At 36.8% G+C, this 23,602-nt stretch overlaps 1 protein-coding gene across 4 annotated transcripts in view; it reads right to left on the reverse strand.

The window, feature by feature from the left end:
• Window positions 1–23,602, reverse strand: part of TRAPPC8 (trafficking protein particle complex subunit 8) — a 55,109-nt gene that overhangs the window by 6,920 nt on the left and 24,587 nt on the right. For all 4 annotated transcript variants that reach the window (XM_065053407.1, XM_065053406.1, XM_065053405.1 and 1 more), the window contains 16 exons: window positions 22,441–22,546; window positions 21,104–21,235; window positions 18,774–18,998; window positions 17,576–17,684; window positions 16,673–16,867; window positions 16,367–16,497; window positions 15,212–15,286; window positions 14,383–14,509; window positions 13,174–13,331; window positions 11,922–12,361; window positions 10,996–11,143; window positions 9,602–9,698; window positions 7,608–7,676; window positions 7,457–7,497; window positions 5,607–5,792; window positions 4,931–5,032 (listed from right to left, as the gene is read on the reverse strand). In XM_065053407.1, coding sequence (XP_064909479.1) covers window positions 4,931–5,032; window positions 5,607–5,792; window positions 7,457–7,497; window positions 7,608–7,676; window positions 9,602–9,698; window positions 10,996–11,143; window positions 11,922–12,361; window positions 13,174–13,331; window positions 14,383–14,509; window positions 15,212–15,286; window positions 16,367–16,497; window positions 16,673–16,867; window positions 17,576–17,684; window positions 18,774–18,998; window positions 21,104–21,235; window positions 22,441–22,546 — 2,341 coding nt within the window. The remainder of the gene's footprint in view (window positions 1–4,930; window positions 5,033–5,606; window positions 5,793–7,456; window positions 7,498–7,607; window positions 7,677–9,601; window positions 9,699–10,995; window positions 11,144–11,921; window positions 12,362–13,173; window positions 13,332–14,382; window positions 14,510–15,211; window positions 15,287–16,366; window positions 16,498–16,672; window positions 16,868–17,575; window positions 17,685–18,773; window positions 18,999–21,103; window positions 21,236–22,440; window positions 22,547–23,602) is intronic.

The following is a 23,602-nucleotide window of genomic DNA, read 5'->3' on the forward strand; positions in this document are numbered from 1 at the left end:
CATTTGGAGTATTTCATTCATGACAATCACATAAGCCCGTCCTCCCAAATTAGTACAGTAACTGGGACATTAACTGATGCAACTGAGTGAAAAATGTACACTTCAGCTCTTGATGTTTGATTTTAAGAATTCTGCTTTCCCACCATCAGTCTGGTTTAAACGAAGTCTTAAATCCATTCCAACAGTCTATGTTTGATTCAAGTATCCCTTCCTATGTATCCTGAAAAAACAAAAATCTGAACTAGCACCTCCAGTAATTCGCTGTTAGGAAAAATAATGTTATTTAAACCCTACCCTCTCTTGCCTTTCCAAAATTCCTACTTCCAACCCAACTGTTCCTGGCTCACTAAGCTGCATCCATATTAAGAAGCAGTGTTACCAAAAACTATAATCTCTAAAGTGAAAACACTGCCAAGAAGCCCACATCCATGCTGTATGCATTTCATGGATTTTACCTTGGGCTAGCACTGGCCTAATCCACAGGACTGAAGGAGTGGCCCAGTCCTGGAGCACATCTGGATTAATTGTGCCTGGAAGGTATCCGCTTTGTGCATTACAAGACCACAATGAAAACAGAGGGCTGTAAATGGGGACAGTCACTTAAATAAAAGTACACCTGATCTAAAACACACTCGTTGATACTTTATCTCATCTACATGTCAGTCAAAACTAAGTTCACACTCACATGCTGATGTGTTTCAGAAGGATGGATGTGCTATTCCCACCATGCCAAGTGACCAGTCTCTCCTAGACTCCTCCTCACCTTGCAGCAGCATGAAGTCTCTGCCAATTCGAAGTTTGACAAATGCCCCAGCCCCACACTACCACTTCCACCCCACCGTATTACACTGTACTTTTCCTTTAGAATCTTTAGGATTGAATTCACCAATTTGGAAAAATGAGAGACAGCAATTTGAAATAATATTGATCAACAGCCCTGACTGCAAATGGCTGTTTAAAGTCTTTAAAGTTTGTCCTTTTATTAAGTTAATGTAGAGAGGTCAAGAACAAGAGACAGCATAGCTGTATTTCAGATGCAATCATATATCAACCTTCAGTTCAGCCTGGTTCCTGAAAGCAAGTTTCAGAAAAGAAACAACCCATAGCAGCACCTTAGTAAAACAAACCCAGCCTTTAATTAAACACCCAGCTAATTTTTATTAGTGAGGCTTTTACTACTTCAGCTCAAACAGCTACTGCTACATCTGTTCAGACCTATTCCCTTTACTAACACCTTATGTGATTTATTCTTAACATATTGTTGCTAGCCACTTTCGTATCACTTCGTGGCACCTATTGTGTTTCCGATTCAAGAATAAACCCTATTTTTCCCAACCTTTAGCAAAAGGCCATTTTTTGAAAAAGACGAGTGAAACAAAGGATAGCAAGATAAATGTTTTCTATATTACTCAGAGAGCTTTCTATATGAAAAAAATGCTGAGTCAATATTCTAAGTGTTCCTTCAGCACATTACGTTGTATAATTCCAAACTTTCAGAACATAAAGATGTAAGTAGTTTATCACATCACCTGATAAGTCTACTGTGTCCAGTAACCTATGCTCAAAAGCAGTGCTATTTTAACAAATAAAAAAACCTGTAGTGTAAACAACAACAAGATAACCTGTATTCAGTGACAGAAAACAAGTAAGCTTCAAAGTCATAGTTATTGCCTTGGTTAGAACAAAAACAAGTTTCAAATTCTATTGTGAATAGACATGGGAAGAAAAGGAAACACATGCATTTGAGCATCTAATTAAAATTTGTTCAGAATTTTACTGTTATTTTCTTTCTTTTTATGCAGGTACATAAAAAAATGTTACCCAGAAAAATATTTTAAGCCTCCTCCAAGCCCCACCGCCTTGCATTTTATAGAAACCAGAGGTCTTATCTTGATTTTATCAAATGCTGTGTCAACTTATGGTACTGCAGTACAGGAAGAATCACATCCTGCAGCCTGTTCCACATCTTGCTCCATGCATTACATGTTCCACAAGAAACCAAGCAGAAGTAACCACCTGTCCTTGCATCCCAGTAAGCAGTCTCAACATCTTCACTTCGACACAAGATAAAGATGATTATATCAGCGCACCCAACTCCTGCTTTACTGCAGATTTGCTTCCCTAGCAAATTCTAGAGTTCCAGAAGAATCTATAAAACCAAATTAAATCCTTAAAAGCTGGCAAAGAGCTAGTCTGAGATAAATCATACTGACAAAGCACAGCAGCCAACCAGCATGTCTAATTTAACCAAGATATAAAGCAAGCTATCCTGATTTTTTCAACGTAGTTATGTGAGGAAAAAAGGGTGGGGGGCAGGAGGCGCAGAGAGAAATCATGTTTGTGTTTTCTCCATGTCTATTGTGAGGCTGTTCTTTGTTGCAGATGACTGTATTGCCAAACAGACACAAAAATTCCTTTGCTGGCTGAAACAGCATGAAAATAAAGCAGTTCAAAGCAAGACGAAAGTTTCTGAAGAATAACAACAAAAAGAACACAGCAAGAAATGCAGAGACTGGACTCCTGCATCCTATGTGACACCCTGCTCAGAATCTGCAGATAAATTAATTTTCTTCAGATCTGAGCAGCCCTTAATCATTTAAGTACTGGTAACCAGCATGCATCAGTAAAAAGCACGCATCTCCATCTCCCTCTGCTGTCTAGACCACAGAACACAACTATCTTCTATACTGTCAGCTCAAGGCATTGAAGAACAGTCTCGAGTTTCCAACCCCATTTATGACTTAGAGGATAAATACAGATTTACATGGCAAACTGTTTGAATATTACACTGTAAGTCTCAAAACTATAAACCGAAAATGTTAAGTTACAAGTACTGTTTGGGTTTGGGATTTTCTCCACCTACCACTGCCTCTCCCAGCTTTTCACTTCTTGTGTAACTTTAACACAAAACCAAAATAACTTAAAGACAATATGCAACCCTTAATAGATTAAGTACATTATTTTCTCTACTTAGCCTCACTTAATCCTGTTTTCGGGATTCTTTTAATTCTTAAATGTGGAGTGACCAAAGTAAACTGCTGCAATGTCTCAAATCACTTAATTTGTTATAAACCCTCTGTGATGGGAGGTGAGGTATCTACTCACCTCAGAGTATAAAGTGCCAATTCAATAAAAAAGTAGTAAATGAGCATATAGAATTTACCAATCCTTAGCAGTCCTGAGATTACAGGCTTTTAAAAATCCAAGTTAAATCTGGGGTTTGGTTACCATGAGGACATAAAATTTATACATTTATTAAGAACCACCATTAATCTTATACCAGATTCCAAGTGCATCATAATGCAGATGTATTTTTGATTCCAGCCACAGTACAGAATGTTCCAAAGGAAGTAAGCTCCTTATGCTGAAGGAAGTGAATACAATAAACAATCTAACATCAATCGATGAAAAACAGATTTTAGACAGAATGCTGATATGGTAGCTTGTATTCCTCAAAACAGAGGAGGATACATCTGGATCCTCCTCCTTGTTGCTGGTGGCAGAATTAGTTTATTGAAACTGAATTAGTTTCATGAAACTAATTGTTGTTTCTACCTCCAGTGTGTTCATTTGTTTAAGATGCAGATGTGATTCATTCCTACCTCTTCACTTCCCACCAATTTGCTAAAACCAGACCTCAATGACATCAGAAGTCCACAGTGTTTCCTCTTCTAACTTAAGGTGTCTACAGTGTGATCTACTGTTATACACACCCCTCACGACAGGCAATATGAGTGGACAGTTGTCATTAACACTAACACAGCCTAGTATTTCTCAGCACAGTTTAAACCCACACATGCAAAGGCTTTTCTTTTTTAGGAGAGTGTTAAGTGAAAAAATAAGTCTTCATATATTAGAACTTAAATTTTCCTATTCTTCAGTACCAATGAACACCAGCCAGTTTGGCTCAAATTACACGACCCTTTCAACCTACTCCATCTATTTCATTGCACAAAGAATTAAATGGAAAAATCATCTCAATGACGCAAAAATACTTCAAGGCTTGTGAACCAAAGACAGGTGCACAGCTTCAGAAGAACTCACTACTTATGTTATAGTATGATATTGACCGACACATTTGTCCTATATTGTTTTCTTGACAAAATTTATGTATAGTACTATTTGCTGCAACTTTGAGTAAGAGATCACAAAAAGTTATAAATTATGATCGCAATATCAGTAAAAACATGAGGAGAATGGCATCAAAACAAGAAGGAACAGCAATGTAATGCTCAGCAGAAGACTAAACAAGACTTGTTTTTTCTTTCATCATTTTGCACATCAATCTTCTTCAAAAACTAGCATAGAAGTTTTTACAGAAACTTGTCTTCCACAGTTGTTACTGATTCATACCAGGAGACATCCACCAGTTTCTCTCAGATGCTATTTTCTTTGAACAATCAAACAGGCTATAAAGCTTCAAAGTAAAACAATGTACTATTAATAGGTCACTTCCAATGGAGCTTTCAGAGTCTTTTTATCTGCTCCAGTGTTTCTGCTGTTCTAACATTTTACACTAAAGGCCTTCAGTTATGCATAATAGTAGAATTTATAAAATTGATTGTAACACTTGAAAATAATTCTACCATTTTACTATTAACTTCGTTATGAAATAACTCTTAACTTCGACTTAATACCATTAATAAGCTCCTAGTTCTACTCTGCAATACCACAGAACAGTTTATTCCAACAACTGCATAGCATTATACTTACTTCTATACTGCTTTCCTCATCTTAAACTGAGCCTAGCTATTTCAATATAGATGACTAATCAATGTTGAAGTCAGTCAGTCTGAATTATTTAATAACAACACATATGTGATAAGATACTACAAATGCACCCAAAGTGATTCCACTTACTCACAAGAAAACTCATCAAGTCTGTTTTGGGAAAGAAGCAATTGGAAAGGAAAACTTCACCCTAGATTACCTGCTTCTGAGGAAATGAAAAAGCCTCCTTCCCAACTGTGTTAAGGGCAACATGATGCTGGCCCTCCAAAATAAGTTGCTTGTTGTCTTCCACAACATATGCCTATAGAATATAATACAAAGACATAAGCAGACCAGAAACTATCATAAGCTTCATAACACAGAATTACTGATTTTTCCCAACCTAAGTGGAAGATGATGTACTGTTCAAAACCTAAAGACCAGCATGACATATTTATGTCTACGCCTTTAATTTTGCAAGTACAGAAAACTGCTGAAATTCAGTCTGCCAATTTCTACTACTTAATATTTGCATTCTGGTAAATGAGATCATCTTCTTCAAAGCAGACTGGGTCACTCTTACAGTTCCATCATAAAAGCAATCATTAACAAATACCTTGGCTTAAGATCTCGGTTTTTCTCTTAAAAAGTGAACTTTTAAGAACTGTGTGCACACAGAGTAATGTAAAACCAATTAAACGTACTTATTACAGTAACAGCTATTAAGACTGGGTTTGTTTCTTTACATTACTTTATTTCTTTGCCTGTTTCCAAAAAAAATAAAAAAGTCAGCCATGAACTTTGTATGAGCATGCTTGAAAGTTCAGGAAATCATATTAAACTATTTTCTAAGTCAAGTTTCATAGCCAAATTACAAAGGTCTTAACCATACATACCTTCCACAGTACAACAATGTTCAAATCCACTTCACTGCATCTTTGTATCAATCTGACTGTCTCATCAAACGATTGTTTTGTAGCCCTTTGTGATGCATGAGTATGAGATTGCACATGTGTTCTTTTAAATTCAGAGGATAAGCTTTGAAAAAAAAAGTCCGCACAAGGACTGGCTGAACTTATTATCTGTAAGAAAAAAAAAAAAGAGTGCTCTCAGAACAGGCCACAAGCCAACAACTCTAACAGAGCTCATCACTGTAGTATTTCATTTCCATTATCTTGTTTTGCTTCCTCCCTTTGCAAACCTACAGGATGCCACACATCTTGCCCTGCTGGAGACCAGCCCTACCTAATGAGCTGTCTAAGGTAACACAGGGAAACAGAGCTATAGATTATCCACCTAAAACTACAAATAGCACTTGGAAATAAGGCCTTTGATTATTACCACCAGACAGCCTACTGTGATACAACAAGCACAGAAGAGAATTGATGTGTCAAACAAACTCTCACATGTAAGTCATTATTGCTTATAAATATCTTTCTCAGGTTGGCTAGAATTATTTATCAAAGTTAGGAACGTACATTTCGCTAGCAAAGACAATAGATTGCACAGCATATTATCCATGTGTACGTACTGTGCTGTCTGTGAAGTTTGCCATCATCTGTGCTGAGCTTTTCCAACACAAAAGCTTAATAAGGAAGCAGCAGTTTTAAGACTGACAGCAACGATACTTGCAGACAGCAGAATAAGTAAGAAACTTCAGCTTCCTAACCCCTCCCTTTCAAAAAGGTTAGCCTTTCCATGATATGCTGTTGCAGAGCTGCTAAGTGTTGCATTAGCAGAATACTCATACAATCTGCTTTTGGAGTAACTCTCTGGAAGGCAGGGCACCCTCCCACCCCATCCTCCACATAGAGAACAATTTCTTATAAGAAAGCTGAAGTTCATGCAGCTCACCAAATTTAAAAATGCAAAGAGGGATCACCTGCCTCAGATTTTTAGTCCTAACTTCAATTTATATGCCTATAAAATTAAATGGCAGTGAGCAGGCTTTCTTTTAAAAGCTCGATACGTATACAGAAAATGCACACTCAGCATAAAATAAGCAATCTGACATCCAGCTAACTGAATCCAGCATGCTAATGTGGATTTCTCATCTGATGCAAGTGACCTACTTCCCTCAGAACTTGGAAAAGCATTCACTGTACCAAGATCATTTGCCAAAAGGATTTTTTCTTTAGATGATACCTATATGCTTAAAGTGATTAAGAGTGTGGTAGTCTAGAATCTCAAACTTTAAGAAAAATCAAAAAAAGAATCCTTGAACTGACTGCAATCTACATTAATGGGTTTGAAATTCTGGTACCTACACCAATCAGAGTTCTCCCGATTATTTTTAGAATATGCTGCAATTAGAATTTTTAACTTATCTTTGTAAAAATATAATTACAAAAAAAAAAATAGAACAATCTGACATCCACAGATCTCTACTAGAAGACTAGAAGGCTGGGAAATATTCATAGGAACCGCTCTGAAAAGCTGGAAAGGAAGGAAAGATGTTAGCAGGAAAGTCAGCATTTCAATGTGCTCCTAAAGTAGCTCAGCTGTGGAGCTCAGAACTTAAAACTCCTGACCACCCCCTAGCCTATACTATCTTAATTTCTCTTTGCAAAAAAAAGAGAGTTGACCTGGAAGACCGATAGTTTTTGATGGGCAAAACTCAACTTCTTAACTATAAAAAACACTGTTCCCATTTTTAAATCTTTAACAAGGCCTTCACTGGAATACTTGCACATGACAAGGATAGCGTGTGCAAGACAAAAATATGCAGTTGCACCCGTTCACTCACCTGTTCATTTCCAAAGACAATGTCTGCAAATGTGTAATTTTCTAAAGGATAAAAAGAGAAGGCATTGTTTCAGCATCATGGGAAGCCACAACTTTAGTATACAGCAACCAAATAGTATTTTCTTCAAAATGCCACATTCAGCAGAACCTACCTTCAGAGTTTTTGCATCTTACTGCTTTAAAGCATAACTTCGCTCTCTCTCTGCTAGCAAGCTTGGTATCTGAAAGAAAAAGTTTGATTATGTTGAAGGCGAAAAAATTGCAAAGACCCTCCTCATTAGCCAAAAGTCAGCCTTTAAACTTAAATAAGAAACACACTGATGATATTCAAAGCCTAACTAATCAAGCACAGCAACTATGTAGTAGTAATGAAGATGTATCTTCTGCTGATCCCTTCCATCTACTTCTAGAGCAGGAAGTGAGCCATAGTACATAAAGGAGATAAAAAGAAAGAAGACAAAATATGCAGTTTATCTGACTGGTTCAACCTCAGTATTAATAAAAGAGGAATACAGGTCTAGACTGATTTTTAAGCACATAAAGTGTCAGCATACAAGTAAAGATAAGAAGAAATGGCCTCAAGTTGCATAAGTGGAGGTTTAGATTGGACATCAGGAAAAATTTCTTCATGGCAAGGGTTGTCGGGCATTGGAACAGGCTGCCCAGGAAAGTGGTGGAGTCACCATTCCTGGAGGTATTAGGCTGGTACAAAAGGAACTGCAGTTTTTGCATTGTTGAAATTTACTATTTGATACTGGAATACATTCTTAAATAAATGTGGTCATGTTACACATAATTTTTATGCACTTTTCTCACTTCTTTGTTTGCCACTGACTTACTACATGCTGGTTATTTTACATTTATATTAGACTATGGAAACGACGTTAGACAAAAAGCAAATTTGAGCAATTTTCTTATTTGAGGTCAAAAACAAGTTGTAATGCAGCAGAGATGACTCGCAACATCGAGTTTTTCCTTTCGGTCCAGGAACTGCTGATGAACATACAATAAGTGGTGGTTCAAGAAGTTTTGCAGAGGAGACAAGAGCCTTGAAGATGAGAAGCGTAGTGGCCAGCCATTGGAAGATGTTGGTGTTGGTTAACAGAAAGGGCCCAATTCTTCTCCATGACAGTGCCCGGCCACACATCGCACAACCAACACTTTGAAAGTTGAATGAATTGGGCTACGAAGTTTTGCCTCATCTGCCATATTCATCTGACCTCTTAACAACCAACTACCACTTCCTTCAAGCATCTGGACAACTTTTTGCAGGCAAAACACTTCCACAACCAGCAGGATGCAGAAAATGCTTTCCAAGAGTTCGTCAAATCCCAAAACACACATTTTTACACTACAGGAATAAACAAACTTATTTCTCATTGCCAAAACTCTGTTGATTGTAGTGGTTCCTATTTTGATTAGTAAAGATGTGTTTGAGTCTAGTTATAATGATTTAAAATCCACGGTCCAAAACCACAATTACTTTTGCACCAATGTAATAATTCAAAGTGTAGATGTGGTGCTCAGGGACATGGTTTAGTGTTGGACTTGGCAGTGTTGGTTAACAGATTGACTCTGATCTTAAAGGTCTTTTCCAACCTAAACAATTCTATGATTCTGTAACATTCATTATATAAAATGACAGCACTTTTTTTTCCCAGGATAGATAATATTTTCAAAAGTTAGCAGCTTTTACTAGCTAATGCAGGATACAATATTAGTAATTCTGGTATATTTCTAATAACTGAATAGAGCACTTGTCAAATATTCTGTTGATTGGTTAAATTTAACACAGATATTAATAACTAACAGTAAAGGGACACTGAAACATATTTCTTGTGAGGCAAGTTATCAGCAAGCCCAGACACAGATTTCTCTACAACACAGAAATAAATAATTTAATGTGTAAGTCCACTTTTAAAATTAATGAAGTTTGAAAGTTATGTGTCAATATACTTTTATTGAAACACTAACAAAAGAAGGGCTGTAGTATGTCTGAAAAAAGTTTTCAGAAATCAATTATTCTGAAAGCCAAATTAAACTCCTTGTAGGATTCTTTTTTCTGTTGTTGTCAGGCAGAAGCCTGACTTGCCATCCTTCTGGTAATAAAGATACACGCCATCCTTCTGGTAATAAAGATACACACCTTTGTCTTCAGTCATGTTAATAGATTTCTGAAGCTTCCAGTGCTTGCTATTACTTGAAACTTGTACTACATGAAATTCTTTAACACCAGTCTCACTCTAAGGAAAAAAACAAAAATTATGTCAAAGACCAATGACAATTGTAATGTTCTACAATTCATAATAAGTGTTCACTGCAAGGTGGTATTGTTAGAATCTTAATTTAACTCATTAGGCACACCATCCATAACAGTACTAAGGAAAAAGAAGAGATTTAAGACCCACGGTAACATAAAACAACAGTCCCAGCTCACAGCAACTTCCAATTCCAGTAAACAAAGCCATATCAAAAGAAAAAAGGATTCCGCAGAAAAAACACCCACAAGCTAGCATTTCAGATTAAAACAACTATAATAAAACCTACGCTTTTAACTCCAATGCAGAACACTGCCCATAAGGACACTTAGTTTCCAAGATTACTTTAGGAATATTGCTAGGTCACAAATCCCAAAAATACCTTTTTTTTTTTTTAACATATATACACAACAAAAGGTAGCTTTTGGCATTAGTTTCCTTTCTTGGAAAGAGTTGGAAGTGGAAAATTAAGTCTCGAAGTGTTATCTGTTAATGAGGTGAGTACTTTATGAAACATTCCTTCCTCCTCAAAGGAAGGATGGACAATATTCACTTTAGCAGCTAAAGGAAAAGAATAGCACACACATACCCCTTTCAAACAAAATAACAAATCAGCTCAGTGATTCCACTACCAGCTAAATGTCCAAGAATTCTATAAACAGAGGATTCAACTACCTTACTTCATGGTTGAAAAAATGGGAGCAGCTTTAGCAAAAAAATTAGTAAATTTAAATTATTGTGGTATGAAAAACTGATATTTTTTAATCTGCTTTGCTAAGTAAACAGATCACAACAGACATCTGGTTTTGGATTATATTTGAAAAAAAGTCTTTTAGAATTTGGTAATAAATGTAAACAGAGAAACTTCCTTCAAGTTGAAACTTAAATATTTACTTCACATTACCACTCATTCTACCAGTGTTTTCACTGAAAGTTTGCAGTGGGCACAGGTTGTCTCATTCAGAACAATCTTGAAAACTGTGATCATCATTTTTGATGAATGAATTTGGAATAACCTTCCTAGAATAAAAAGGCACTCTGAATTACAGTACTGGGATTCACTTAGGACAGACAGTTACAGCAGACTTCCAGAGAGCTGAGATATAACTTAATATTAGTACTTCATTTCCAACAGTGACTGGAAAAAATAAATACGCAAGGTTTGCTTAGTGTTTGCATAACAGTTGTAAAAAATCCTTTTACTTAAGTCTTGTTTCTACTGGTAATGCTTACACATCTGCTGATCGTTAGAACAGCATTATTATTAAAAATAAGAACTTACAGTATTGATATTTTCTACATCCACAAACACCAACATATTGTCTCCTCTGCCTTCTTCATCTTCAAGTGCATTACTTCTGCAGACAGTAGCTCGAATATGCAGAGACCGGCTAGTACAAATAACTGCAGTGTGCCTTAATACTCTGTGACTAGGAAAGGGGAAGAGGTGGGGAGGAAGAAAAAGACATTGTGAACAACCAGAACAGCTGTCCAGAACCTGTCATCAAGAGGTTTAGCTTTTATGTTTGTCATCAATATTAAGACCATTAAACTATGTATTCCTTTCAACCAAAGAGACTTTTCTTTTCAGCTTCCTATCAAAACTATATTATTTTTAACAATCATGCTGCAGGTAGGTGCTGTTCAAACATGCAGTCTCTTAGCCAGTTTTGAATACTGCAGAAACAGGTTTGTATGTTACCATGATAAGAAATACATCTGAAATAGTTCTGATGTAAGACAACCGCCACAGTGAAAAAACAGGCATGTAGTAGCACAGGGACACCATGAATCTATTTAATGCCACCATACGCTTTGGAAAACAGACTTCTTGAGTAAATAAACCATAAGAGGCCCACTAGTTGGTCACATGTCCTTCATAAAAATTTGATAAAAAAAACATTTAGACAGAATACCACTGCATTCAACATATTTCCCTGAACTGAGAATCTTGAAAGTTGACTTCTAGAACCATCACTATTCTGCCTTTTTCCAGACATGCTCAATCTCCAGGACTGTAGATTATAATTTCATACTGAAATTAGATCATATAGCAGAAAAAAAAAAATCATTGCTTACAATAGCAGATAACAGACCATTTCTACAACATCACAGCAGTCGAAAGAAATTCAGTAATATCTACATTTATGCTTACAACGTTTACAATGCGTCTAGTAAGTACGACAGAAAAAAAGATAAAGAGCTTACCACATTTTTGAGTGCTTTTTAATACTTTCATAGTAAAATAGAAAGTTAATTTCATGAACACCTTCTTCATCTGGTCCTCGTAACCACATTGGTAGCTGCACTGAAGCCCCAGGAAGAAGAACAGCATCAGGAAGTGGGACGTTTATTACTTCAGGTTGACCTGTGCCAACCCCAAAGTCTACAGAAGAAGCTGAAGATAGCAGCGCTGTACGCACAGAGGTAGGATCTGTCACAACGGTCTTGTAAGCACTACAGTTTTCAGAAGCTGAAGGACTTAGTGGTGTTAGAACAGCAGTATTTCCACCAAAAGTAAAAAATTCTGGATGCTTAGACACAACCTTCAGTGCAGTAAGAGGACACTTGCTTACGTTTACAAATTCTACATACGCTTTTCTGATTTCTCCACAGAGAAGCCCTGTAGGAAAATTTATGAAGAACACCTGTATGGGAGAGAAAAGGAGAAAAAAATATGAACACTGAGCCAAGTTGCCAACATGAATGAAAACAACCACCAACATATTTAAACTACATTGCTCTCTACCACTTCCTGAGGAAAAGTAGAGAGCGAAGTGCTGAGCTCTTCTCCTTGGTACGCAGTGATAGGACACCAGGGAACAGCTCAAAGCTGTGCCAAGGGAGGTTTAGATTAAACATTAGAAAGCATTTCTTTACTGAGAGTGTCGTCAAATACTGGAACAGGCTTCCAAGAGAGGTGAATGATGCCCCAAGGCTTTCAGTGTTTAAGAGGCATTTGGAGAATGCCCTTAATACCATACTTGAAGTCTGTCAGCCCTGCAGTGGTCAGGCAGCTGGACTGGATGATCACTGCAGATCCATTCCCACTGAAATAATCTGTTCTACAGAGCGTTGTCATTAATCAGTTAGTCATACCATTTTAATAACAGTAGGAAGGAAAACCGCCGTGTTTTAATTAAGCAACTTGAACTATTTTAGATGAACGGCAAGCAAATAGAAAAGAAGCTTCTTTGCTTGATCACCCTCACCTTGAAACTTGGCTACAAAAGCTGTTGTCAACTAAAATTCTAGAAGGAATATAGGTTTTCAGAACAGTGATTTGGAGGCTTCCAGTTTGAAGAAAAAAAAACCCACCCAAGTTTGGCACTGACAGATCAGAAGTTAACTGGAAAGATTTGGCATTAACAAAGTTTAACATTTCATTGTTAGAATTACATTTATAAGCTCTGGATTCAGCTATTTCCTCAAAACCACCAAAAGAGAATTAGCTACATACCTCCAACAAAGGCATTTCTTCTGTAATAATGGGATCTAAACGTCGATCAGGTCCATATTTAATAGATGTTTTTTCTTCTTTTGTGTTATTAAGTCGAGGCCCTTGGATTTCTAAATCTTGTCGTCCTCGTACAGATAATCCATTGGAGACAAATTTTCCTGAAACAATTTTTTTAGAAGTTTGATATTTTTTTAAACAAAGTAATTAACTTTCTTTCCTGAGAAGTGATACAAAGCTCCCTACCCAATCTCAAAAATCATTTTGATTTTTCTGTTAGTGGGTACATGCAGTGTTCATTGATCAAGCAGCATCACTGATAAAGAACTATTGAAAGCTTACTGTCACACAAAATGCATAGTTATTGCAAGGTTAAACAGGCAGTTACCCACTATTATGTATTTTCTCCACCTTTTAATAAGGTGACTAAAATTGGGGAGGTGATATATTTCTTTCCTTCCCTAATTTCTGACAAGCTGGAAAAGTCTCCCAAAACATTTTTTTTTCCTTCAAAGACCAGCTACCACTCTCCAAGAGATTTTGTATTCCAAAGGTTTCCAGCTCATAGATAGCTAAACAAGCTTCTTTATTTCTTTCAGACATTTTCAAGTAAGTGCTTTAGTCTCTGTTTTCTCCAACAACTCAATTTTCCCTGATATACAGTTTCAGGTACATTAGGTGAATGACTCAACAAAACAGATCAAGAAACATGCAATTAATAAGCCATTTATATGTTAATATAAAGTCAGCGAAACAAAATAAAGTCAATATGCTTAACAAAAAAGCATCAAATTTAAATTTGGGAATCTATGCAAAGAACTTCAGTGTAACATTTTGCTTTGTAAGCTTCCAACTTTTGCCTAAAAGACCCAGAAGAAAATCAATGGCAAAACAGTCAGTGAAAGCTGTTATACTTTCAACATGGCACAGATGGAATTTTTTGGTGTATTTTTTTAGTGGCTTCTAAATTTCCACAGATTTAAAAGCAACAATAGGTATGGGTTTGCTAGAGGTTACTTCCTTTCTCATGGGATTCCTGCAGGTGCCAATTCATTCTTTTCTTGTTCCTGTTCTTATCTTTTTTTCTACATCCTTACCTGAGGGCCTTGCATCACAGTAGTCAAGCATTAAACACCAGAATTTAGTTCTACCCTGCAGGAGCCATGCCTTCCCCTCCCAGAGACACCCAGCTTAAGGGAGTAATACACTTACCTGTCTGTAATCCAATAGAAGGATCTATCCCATCTAATGTCACAGTACCCTGAACAGTGCCAAGATTATAAACGACTCCCAGAATATGTAGCTCCCCTGTTTGATGGGGAAAGAGCTTTAGTCTTGCCTGTGGAGATATGTTAAATTTTTGTTGTTGTTGCTACTAGAAAAAAGTATTATTACATTTAAATAGCCAATTGCTGAAGACACTCACAGCTACATTTACTTTATAGTTGTGTCAGATGTAACTGCATACAATAACTACAGGTGATTTACTGAATTCAAAGTTTCCTGTATACAGAATGTATCAAACCACTCCACAGATGCGAGGTGCTCATTACATTAGGAAAGAATCCTAAATTGTAACAAAAATGAAATTTAACAGAGGCAGAAGCACAGAATAGCTGAAGTTGGAAAATACCTCTGGAGGTAATTTTGTCCAACTCATCTGCTCTAGCCTCCTAGACCCAGCTGCCCAGGACTGTGTTCAAATAAATGGCTTATATATCTCCAATGATGGAGATTCCACAATCTCTACAGGCAGTCTGTGCCCAGTGTGCTCAGTCGCCATCCCAGTAAAAAAAAAAGTGTTTCCTGATGTCCAGACAGAGACTCATGTGTTTCAATTTGTGTGCACTGTGTCCTGCCCCAACATATCCTCCCTTCAGATATTTATACACACTGAAAAGATTCAGAAGTTCCAGTACTTCACATATCAGTAATGTCTTATGTAAGTTTAACATTAAGTTCAGATCATAACAAGTCTGACCTCCAACCTTAAAAGTTCAACACTGAAAAGACTATTTTTACAACAAAGTACAGTACTTACCACTTTTGTCTCCTCACTATTAATTAAAAATTCTGCTATTGCTTCAGTTCCTATCATAGCATCTTCACACACTCCCTAAAAAGAAGAAACAGCTTTTCAGATACTATTACTCCTAGGCAGAAAAAGTGCCATAAATATTACTTCCCACACCTTTCCTAAAGTGCTCAAGGAAAAAAAGCATCCAAGTTTCAGACCGCAGGCAGTTAAGAGCAGCAGGTGCTGTGTGTCCAGTTTTTCAGGCTTTCTGAACTAAAGCAGCAGTTAGAGAGCTCAGTAAACATCTGCTTGAGGGAAAGTTAAGATTCTTCACCATAAATTGGAATTCTGCATCAATTTCACTGACACTCACAGAAGTATTTATCACATCATTGAAGTAACAGTTCAGATCAGAACAGAAGGGAAAGAGTATGGTAGTCCCTAAGGTTTATTTATGTGAAACCATGTTTATAACTCTGGTAAACACAGCACCCTTGGAGATCACTTATGTTACAAATGCTTTTAGCCAGGAAACCAAATTATTAAGGAATTTGCTGTAATATTCAGTATTAGAACATTTTCAAACTTTAAAAATATGAATGCGAGTACAGCCTTTCGGAGGGAAGTTTTGACAGTATTAGTTGAAGTATTAAATTAAACAGTAGTAAGTAGTTCATATAAAGTATTCAAAACATTACTTTTTAATAAAATAAACTTTCATTTTTCTTCTACTTGAGATACCAAGATTTTCCTGTGTCATTCCAGCACAGTTTTTCAGAACATAGATTTCACTATGTACAGTAGCTCAAGAAAAAGATATAATATACCTAATGTTATCACAAGTCATTTCTGCTGGTCAAGGCTAGTGTGGCTCAAAATAGCTGTACTACACATAAAATGAAATGTTGGAAGTATTTTGCTTTGCATTAAGCTTTACAATACTCATTACAGTGTGTCTGTTAACTTGGCTGCTTTGTGCCCTATGGATCTATGAAAATATAAACAATGCAAAAAGAAATTCAGTGGCTACCTTTTTTTGCACCCCCCTCTTTTTTTTTTTTTAATTTTACACTTACAACAGTTGTTTTCCTATTACAGAATTTTGAAGACTTCAGTTAAGATATACTCTGTAACTACAGCTGTTTGCTTTTGGTTGAAAAAGAATGAACCTTTCCTTACCAGCTCTTTTGTTTCTCCATCACGTTTTGCATTGAAGTCTTTAGGTTGAAACTTCCATAGCAATGAAAGGTCAGTCAAAAGAAGTGGAACTTTGAGAGGGTTTCGGAAGGACACTTCTACAGTTATTGGCTCTATTTTAAAAAAAAAGTGCAAGAAAATAATGACAACAGGATATCTGCACAACAAGCAGAAGCTTCACTTAAAGCATTCTTGTGCAAACAATCTGCACAAGAACATTGGCTTAAATCCACAATAAGACAGGAAATATTGTAACTTATTTCTGAAGTGTATAAATCTTAACTTCACCTTCTATCACAGCAAGTGGAAATCTGGAGTTATCCGAGTAGCGATTTAAACAGAACTGTGTTGGCTGAAAGTTTGAAGGTATTATTCCTTTATTTATCACAGAAACAACCTGCTCCTCAAGTTCCTTCCACTGTTGTGATGATTCTGAGTCATACTCCTGATCCAGACTGACGTGCGTAGCTGCCTGCTTTTCACCTGGTGTGAGTAACGCAATCTTAGAAGATGAGAACAGCGGCAAGTACTCTTAAAATATTTTAAAGTTCTAAGTCACTGTCATTTTTATTTTACAATTGATTTAAGTCAGTGAATCACAAGACATTTTGAAATACACACACAGAAGACCATATTGAGGATAATTTGAGTATACTTATATTTGCAAATTGTGGTATTCCAAGATTTTAGCATGCTACACGGTATACTCATTTTATTTATTTTCAGTTTATGACAGACTACATCCCCACAGTACAGTCCTGGTTTATATAAGAATTTCCACTCATCTTACTTTACATTCAGGAATCACAGTGTTTCAAACATTTCACCCAAGACAAAGATAACTATAAAGCTAATTTCTAGCATTGGCACTAGTACCTACCATTTGCTAAAGCATTAATAATCCCTTTCATGAAGTTCATTACAGACTTGCACTGAAGCTTTCCAGCTATGAAAAATACTGGAAGTCAGCACATTCACATGTGTGGATTTCATATTTACACAGGAAGTATGAAAATATCTAGCAAGTAAATACTGAGCTTAAGCTTTTCTTTTGAAATCTTATTTAAGAAGTTAACTTGTTACATTAGCTCTATATAATGATGGACTTTTTTTTTAAATGACACCAACTCTTGCATATGCTTTGGTTCCATAAATAAGTGACTTCAATCTGTTTACATAAAACTTTCTAACCTTCTGCTGGCCTTCGATCATGCCCAAAGAAAACACGGGTTGCTGAACTGTTAATATATGGTAAAGGAAGCTGTGGCAAGGGAGCATCAGGTGACAGCTGGGTCACGTTCTGGAGCAAAAGGAGGAAAACAGAGTGTCATGCATTATGCAAATACATTATGTCCACACTCTACATTACCAATAACTGATTGATAAGGAAGATAAGCTATAAGCGCTCAATGTTTGAACAGGTAGTATTTTTAAGATCGAATGACTCATTTCAATCAACTATTTTGATACTTTCTTCTGCTTTGACACTCTGAAGTAACATTTTTTTCTTCAGTAACATTTTGAAGTTTGTGAGATCTTTACAGAAAACAAAAGAATAATTATCTTAATCTGGCACTCTAATCACTATTGTGGCTGCATGGCCACAATTTGATGCAAAGCTTGACTCTGTAATTCAGAATTTGATAAGCTGCTTTCATTACACCACCACCACTACACAACAGCTGACCTGTGGATTTAAACACTAGCTGAGTAATGTCTACCATAACGCTAACACCACAGAAATCCTTTTAACAGGCTTTAAAAGGTAATAAGTAACTACATGGCTGCAAGTTGTGTGGTGATATCAGCACTAAACAGCCCACAATGTACATGGCATACTACCATGCAGAATCACTCATGAACTTACAGCCAACCCAGTGAGAGTAACTTGATCTATAAATATCTGTATTAAAGAATATAATGCACTACAACATGGATGGGGAGTACTTTGTAGTACCAAAAAAAGGTGACAGAGCTACCTAGTCTTTATTAATCATTTATAACAATATTAAAAGCCTCAAATATCATTATAAATTAATAAAAAAAAAAATCCAGATCCACTTCCTCTGAAAGAAACTTAACTATCACAAGCTGCAATTCAGCCATGACCCTCAAAAGGAAGAGTTCATTTTAGTGTAATAAAAACACATACAAAATCACACTAACACTCAGTGGAAATACACTTAATACACACATGAGATGCAGTATATTTGTTTTATTGAAATCTAAAGTAAAAAATGAACACATGAACTAGATTTTAAAAAAAAAAAAACCTCAATCCTGGAACAAAGCAGGTATAATCGAAAAATCATTAAATGACTTAACAGAAAATTACTAGTAATAAAATTACTGATTACTCAAGGAATAAAGGCAATGAAAAGTCATTTACCTTATAAACATACAGATATTCTCTTAAAAAAGCTCCTTGCTGAGCTGGAGGTTGTTTACTATCATTGATCAAAATATGCCTGAAGGCAGACACAGCATTGTCAAGCTGCCGAAGGGTAAAGGACTGGCGACCAATAGTGAAGTTGATATGGTCTTCTGCAAGAGACCAGCCTTTCCCTTTGTAAACCTGCATAGCTTGACAGTAGCAACGCAAGGCATGTTTCTTCTGCAAGAAAAAAAACAAGTAAGTTAATTTATCAAATAACCCCATTAACCATTCATTCTATTTTGTAATATTAGGAAGATTGAACAGTAATTCAGAAAAGTTGCTAAAGTTTCTACCACCACCCCCCATCATGCTAAGTGTAATGTTTGCAGAACTGCACCTCATCACATTTGGTCAACAGTAATCTAAGCACCGCAGAAGTGTTGGTTTCTACAGCACAGAGCCTAACCTGCAGATTAAGTTCACGTTTTCAAAGACTAGCGTAAGAGGCATCAAGTTAAAAAACCAAATAACAAGAGAATACTACTTCTAAAATAGTGTTCTGTGTTGCTTTAGGACTGACTACTAAAGTCTACAAAGCTCTACTGCCAAGCCTCGGAACATAAGCTAGACTTAACACATTTAATTTCTGTAACTGAACTTTCAGTGTGACACTCCCAGTCAATCATTGGTCAGTAGACACACTTGGGATAAAATCCATGCCAAGCAAACCACCAAAACACAGCCCTACAGTACAAAATTACCAATCACATCAGCCACTGGGAGACTGATGCTCTGCTCCTAATCAGATCCACAGTTCCCTTCCTTTACATACATCAGGACCTGGGCATTCAACCCCAAGTCTAGGCATTAAACATTTATATAGGAATTCACTGTACAGGCAAGTCTCAGCTTCTAACAAAAGGGAACTGCGTTCCCTTATTTACAGCAGCAGAGGGGGGAAAAAAAAAAAAAAAATCTAAGTTAGGTTGAAATTTGTGTGGTGATGACAGCAGAGTACAATCAGTAAATCCTTAACATCAGCAAATATTACTGACACTTTAAAATATGGTATTACAGTATGCAGCTAAGCAGCCTGGCTGACTTCTCTTCAGTAACATTTAATATTTTGGTGCCTCTGAGGGTTAAAAACAAAAAACAAACTGTAACACTGAAAAAGAATTCCTTGGAAACCAGAATCCCTAAAGGAATTGGATGCAAACAATGAGAGAGCTGTTACATGAAGACAAAGTCAAAGCTTTACAAAATGCATACATTTTTCCAGGCAAAGGAGATATAAAATAACAAATATAGAAACCCCTCTGATCAAGAGCTCCCTGTCAATACTGTATTGTCATTGAAACAGACAGAGAAAAATACTGCATGAAGAAAACTGAGGAGTAGAGGGAATACTACTACTATTCTTCACATCTGTGACTTTAAATACAGAATAAAACTGTGTTTTCTTCAGTCCTTGCCAGGATGATAAAAACGAAACTGGGTAGGGTAGGAGAATACCCCTCCAAGTCCACAGGGCTTTGTTTCAAATAGAATTCTCATGTCTGGGTTCTCCTGTATTATTGACTTGCAATATGAAATTTATTTCTGTCACAGGTTTGCAGCTTATTAGTAAACTGAAACTGACTGCATTTGAGGACAGGCTCATAAAGGAACTTTGGTGGCTAACCACAGCAGGAATCAAGCACAAGCTATCTTTAGAGTATCTGTTCCACAACTGAAACAGACATAGTGCACACAAGTTGTGTCCAAACGTTAAATTAATTCACCACAGAGCTGTCTGCTTAGGAATGTGAATGGAAGTAAAAACAATGTGATGTGTACTGGTTTAATTGCTACTTAAGTCTAAGCAGCCATAAAGAGATGCTTTAGTTTGTCTTGTAGTAACTGTCCACACACCTGCACCTCCACTAAAAAGCTTGTGGTTAAGGCACCAGGAAAAATGGTTAAATTTTGCTATTATTCTAATAAATTAAGAGTTTAACAAATCCTTAACTCCTGCAACTCACTCATTTCTAAAGTAAAAATACTCATTTACCCAAATAAAAACCTATATTTCACTGTGTATAAAACTGAGACCCAGAAATGAAAGCACACATTAGTTAAGTCTCAGGTCAGAGACCTTCAGCACTACTTCAAAAACACAAGTAAAAGATTAAGCTGATCAATGTCAGAGTAATTTTCAGAAGATCAGAGAGGTGAGTACTTGTAACACAAAAGTGTCAAAAGCCAAGCATCTTTCTCCAGACTAGTGACACATTTAACATGTTGTTCAGAGTAAGTATCAAATACTGGGCATATTTTCCACACAGAAATATAATACTCACCTGGCCTGCTTTGCTAAATCTATGGCCAGCCAATATCATATAAAATGCAAACTTCCTAACCATGGGACTTTTCATGTTTATGAAGCAATGGGCTGCCTGCTCCAACAGAAGTGCACTGCGAAGATCTGAATCCTATTTAAAAGTAAAAAGCAGAATTAACCTCAAAGATGAATGCAAACAAAGATAACAGTGGCCTTTTATTAATAGCAGGGACACTAAGCTGTAACAGTGCTGCGAAGCTGAAGATTCTTTTACTATTACATGTACATGGATGCTTATAAAGAAAATAAGACTAGACTTATTTTTCACTTTATTATATGTATAGTGTTCAATACCAACCGCATTGGTATTTTTTCCAGTGGAGAGATTTATATCAACCTGTTTCAGTATAAGGGACAAAATAAATATTTCCTGCTTTTTCAGTTACTCAGGCTACAGTTCCCCACACCATTACCTCTGAAGCACTCTGCTACCTTTTCCCATCCCTCCCCCTGCAGATAATAAAGCTAGAAACAAAAAATAAAAAAAGAGCTTTAACAGGATGAAGGAAAAAGGGAACAATGAAACTGAGTGAATTTGTACCACAAGAACCAGGATGATTTCTTAATAATGTACAATTTCTTATTATTATCCCCTTCTGTTCTCATGCCAAGACACAGCTATATATCAGAACAGAATCTATCTTATTTTAATACAACTGAAGTCCATGCCATCAGTGATGTCCAAGTATGTGTCTGGACTACAAATACACTCTCAAATACCTACATAATATTCTATGAAGATTTTCCTTGCAAGTACCAAAAGGCAACACAATCATACTACATATAATTTTAAGTCGTAATGTGATTGTGCAGAGCCAACAGTATTTAAATTCCTTGTTTAAATAACTTACACTGCTCACATAAATTTTGGTGACAAGCTTAAGTCAGAGGGACAAGAATGAAGCTAAAAAACCCAACAAAACAAAACAAAAAAACCCCACACATCACACTTGAAAGAGAAACTTACAGAACTAAGCAAATTTAATCTATGCCTGATCTGTCCCCAAAAGTGTCTCAGAAGCATTAGATTTGGTGCAGCTGGCCACAAAGCCAGAATTAACTACCCACTGGAGTTTCCTCCAAGCTACACAAAAGATGCTACACTAGAAAAAGAATAAAAGCACTAGCTTCTTCACTTCCAGTGTAAATAGTTTTCTTCACTTCATGCTTTATAACAGCTCATTTGATACCTTCGGCTAGAAAATATCTTAGGACAAGATTTAGAAATAACCTAGAAGAGCTCTGGTAAGTACGCAGTGGGAAGGCAAGAGTGGAAAAAGCTACTAAGTATGTTACCTCACTGGTTAAACGAATCAGAAGAGCAGCTGCCTCGGAATATTTGCTTTGACTTTTTAAGATTTCAGCACTAAGCAGCACACAGCGTTCAGCCAGAATCATGTTCCTAAGGCAAAAACAGAGATGTAATAATTATTAAAATAAATAATGGAAAACTTTTAACCTCAAATCTGACAACTCTTCTCCATATTGTATCAGACTGACATTCTGTTGTTTATCCTCCTTAAAGTAAAATATATGAAAGTTCACCTCCTGCAAAACAACAGACTGACATATTACGTGTCCTATCCTACTACAAAAGCAGTTTTTTGAAAGTCAAAGCTAGAGAGCATTGTATTTATACAAATACCGACTAAAAATGATCCAGCCAACTAAATGATCTAATAAATGAGAACTCCAACAGCCGGAAAGAAGTTGTTCTGGGTTGATTTTGGTGGGGACCAGATGCCCACAAAGCTGCTCTGTCATGCACCCTCCTCAGCAAGACACAGGGAGAAAATTAGATTGAAAAGCTCATGTGCTGAGATAAGGACAATGAGATCACTGATCGATTACAATTACAGGCAAAACAGACTTGGTTTGGGGAAGATAAAAATTTATTGCCAATTAATAACAGAATAGGATAGCAGTAAATAAAACCAAAACTGAAACACCTTCCCCTGACTTCTTCCCTGGCTTAACTTCATTCCCAACTCTTCTAGCCCTCCTCCTCCACAAGGAGGGCAGGGAAGTTGTGGTCAGTTAATAACATTTCATCTCTGCTGCCGCTTCCTCCTCACACTCTTCCTCCCCTGCTCTGGCATGGGGTCCCTCCCACAGATACAGTTCATTAATTGCTCCAGCATGGATACTTCCACAGGGTACAGTCCTTCACAGAATCACTTTGGTTGGAAAAGACCCTTAAGGTCAGAGTCCAAAAGACGGTTCCAGTGTGGGCTCCCCACAGGTCACAGCGCCTGCCAGGAATCTGCTCTGGCATAGGCCCTCCACAGGCTGCAGCTTCCTTTAAGGTACATCCACCTGCTCTGGCACTGGGTTCTCCACAGGCTGCAAGGTGGATTCCTGCTCCTCTGTGGTCCTCCATGGGCTGCAGGTGACAACCTGCTTCGCCATGGTCTTCTCCACAGGCTACAGCAAAGCACCTCCTCCTTCCTCACTGACC

The sequence above is a fragment of the Columba livia genome, chromosome 2 (genome assembly GCF_036013475.1).
Source record: "Columba livia isolate bColLiv1 breed racing homer chromosome 2, bColLiv1.pat.W.v2, whole genome shotgun sequence".
Lineage (NCBI taxonomy): Eukaryota > Metazoa > Chordata > Aves > Columbiformes > Columbidae > Columba > Columba livia.